The following is a 1,493-nucleotide window of genomic DNA, read 5'->3' as shown; positions in this document are numbered from 1 at the left end:
CCTCCCGTGTCCTGGTATGATTACATCTGAAGGAAAAACGGTCGAACGATTCATCTGGGGGTTGACACCTCCCATTCAGGGTAAGATAATTGCCTCAAAACTAGAGACCTACGACAGTGCAAAATGACTGTCCAAGAAACCTTATAATCATAGTGATAAGAAAAGTACCAAAATAATCGAGGGAGAGAGCAAGCAATAAGGAGGCAGCAAGAAGAACTAGGGGAAAAAGAAAAAGGGACGGTAGGATGTAGGGCCATCCAAGAAACCACAGAAAGTAGCAATCGATTATACGACCGCTCCAGCCGCACGTGCCCTAACTGCCCCAGCCTCAACCACAACAGCGCCAACCAAGTCATACGCGCGATCCAATCCCAAATGTGACAAGTGTAACAATCATCACTACGGGGCTTGCAAGGATTTTCAATGCACCAACTGCAATAGAAAGGGACACACTGTCTGGTATTTCCAGATGCCCCCACATCAAAACAAACGGCCCAATGACAACAACAACGGAGCCATCTGTGCATGTTACAGATGCGGGGAAACCGGCCATTTTAAATGCAACTTCCCCAAGAACAACAATCAGAACGTGGGAAGGGTCTTAACCATGTGGCAAGGAGAAGCAGTGCAAGATCCAACAATGGTGTCTGCTACGTTTCCCCTCAACGACTCTTATGCGTGCGTTTTATTTGATAGTGATGTTTAACAAAGTTTCGTAAGCCACAAATTCAAGCACTTACTCAATCAAAATCCTCACAAATTGAATGAAACTATATGGTCGAGATGGCCAATGGTAAAACAAAATCAGCCAACGATGTCTACGTAGGGTGCATACTAACGTTAAATAATCACTCCTTCCTAATCAGTTTGATGCCTGTTAATATTAGGAGATTTGATGTGATTGTTGGCATGGAATGGTTAAGCCCCCACCATGATGAAATTATGTGTCACGAGAAGGCTGTTCATCTTCACCTACCCAATAATGAAACCCTAATAGTGTACGACGATAAACCTGGCTCAAACCTCCGACTCATTTCTTGCATCCAAGCACAAAAGTGTTTGCATAAAAAGAATCATGCCTTTCTTGCTCATGTCGTGGATAAAACGAAGGAGGAGAAAAGCATCAACGATAATCCTGAAGTATGTGATTTTCCCGATGTATTTCCCAAGGAATTGCCTGGAATACCTCCCGAGTGCTAGGTCAAGTTCCAAATTGATCTTGTACCTATAGCCACCCCTATCGCCAAATCACCTTATAGATTAGCTCTAGCCGAGATGCAAGAGTTAGCTAGTCAACTAAGTGAGCATCTTGACAAAGGGATCATCAGGCTGACTTTCTCACCTTAGGGAGCTCCAATTTTGTTTGTCAAGAAGAAAGACAGGTCTTTCAGAATGTGCATAGATTATTGAGAATTGAACAAGCTCACCGTCAAGAATCGATACCCACTTCCCCAAATTGATGATCTATTCGATCAACTCCAAGGAGCCAGCTA

General features: G+C 43.7%; 1 protein-coding gene across 1 annotated transcript; it reads left to right on the top strand.

The window, feature by feature from the left end:
* The first annotated feature begins 783 nt into the window (after window positions 1-783).
* On the top strand, window positions 784-1,200 carry LOC145045257 (uncharacterized). The gene has a single exon (XM_078993596.1). The coding sequence runs from the start codon at window positions 784-786 to the stop codon at window positions 1,198-1,200; it is 417 nt and encodes a 138-aa protein (XP_078849722.1).
* The last annotated feature ends 293 nt before the right edge of the window (window positions 1,201-1,493 follow it).

The sequence above is a fragment of the Lactuca saligna genome, chromosome 5 (genome assembly GCF_052625555.1).
Source record: "Lactuca saligna cultivar CGN05327 chromosome 5, ASM5262555v1, whole genome shotgun sequence".
Lineage (NCBI taxonomy): Eukaryota > Viridiplantae > Streptophyta > Magnoliopsida > Asterales > Asteraceae > Lactuca > Lactuca saligna.
This window is presented reverse-complemented; position numbering and strand designations above follow the sequence as displayed.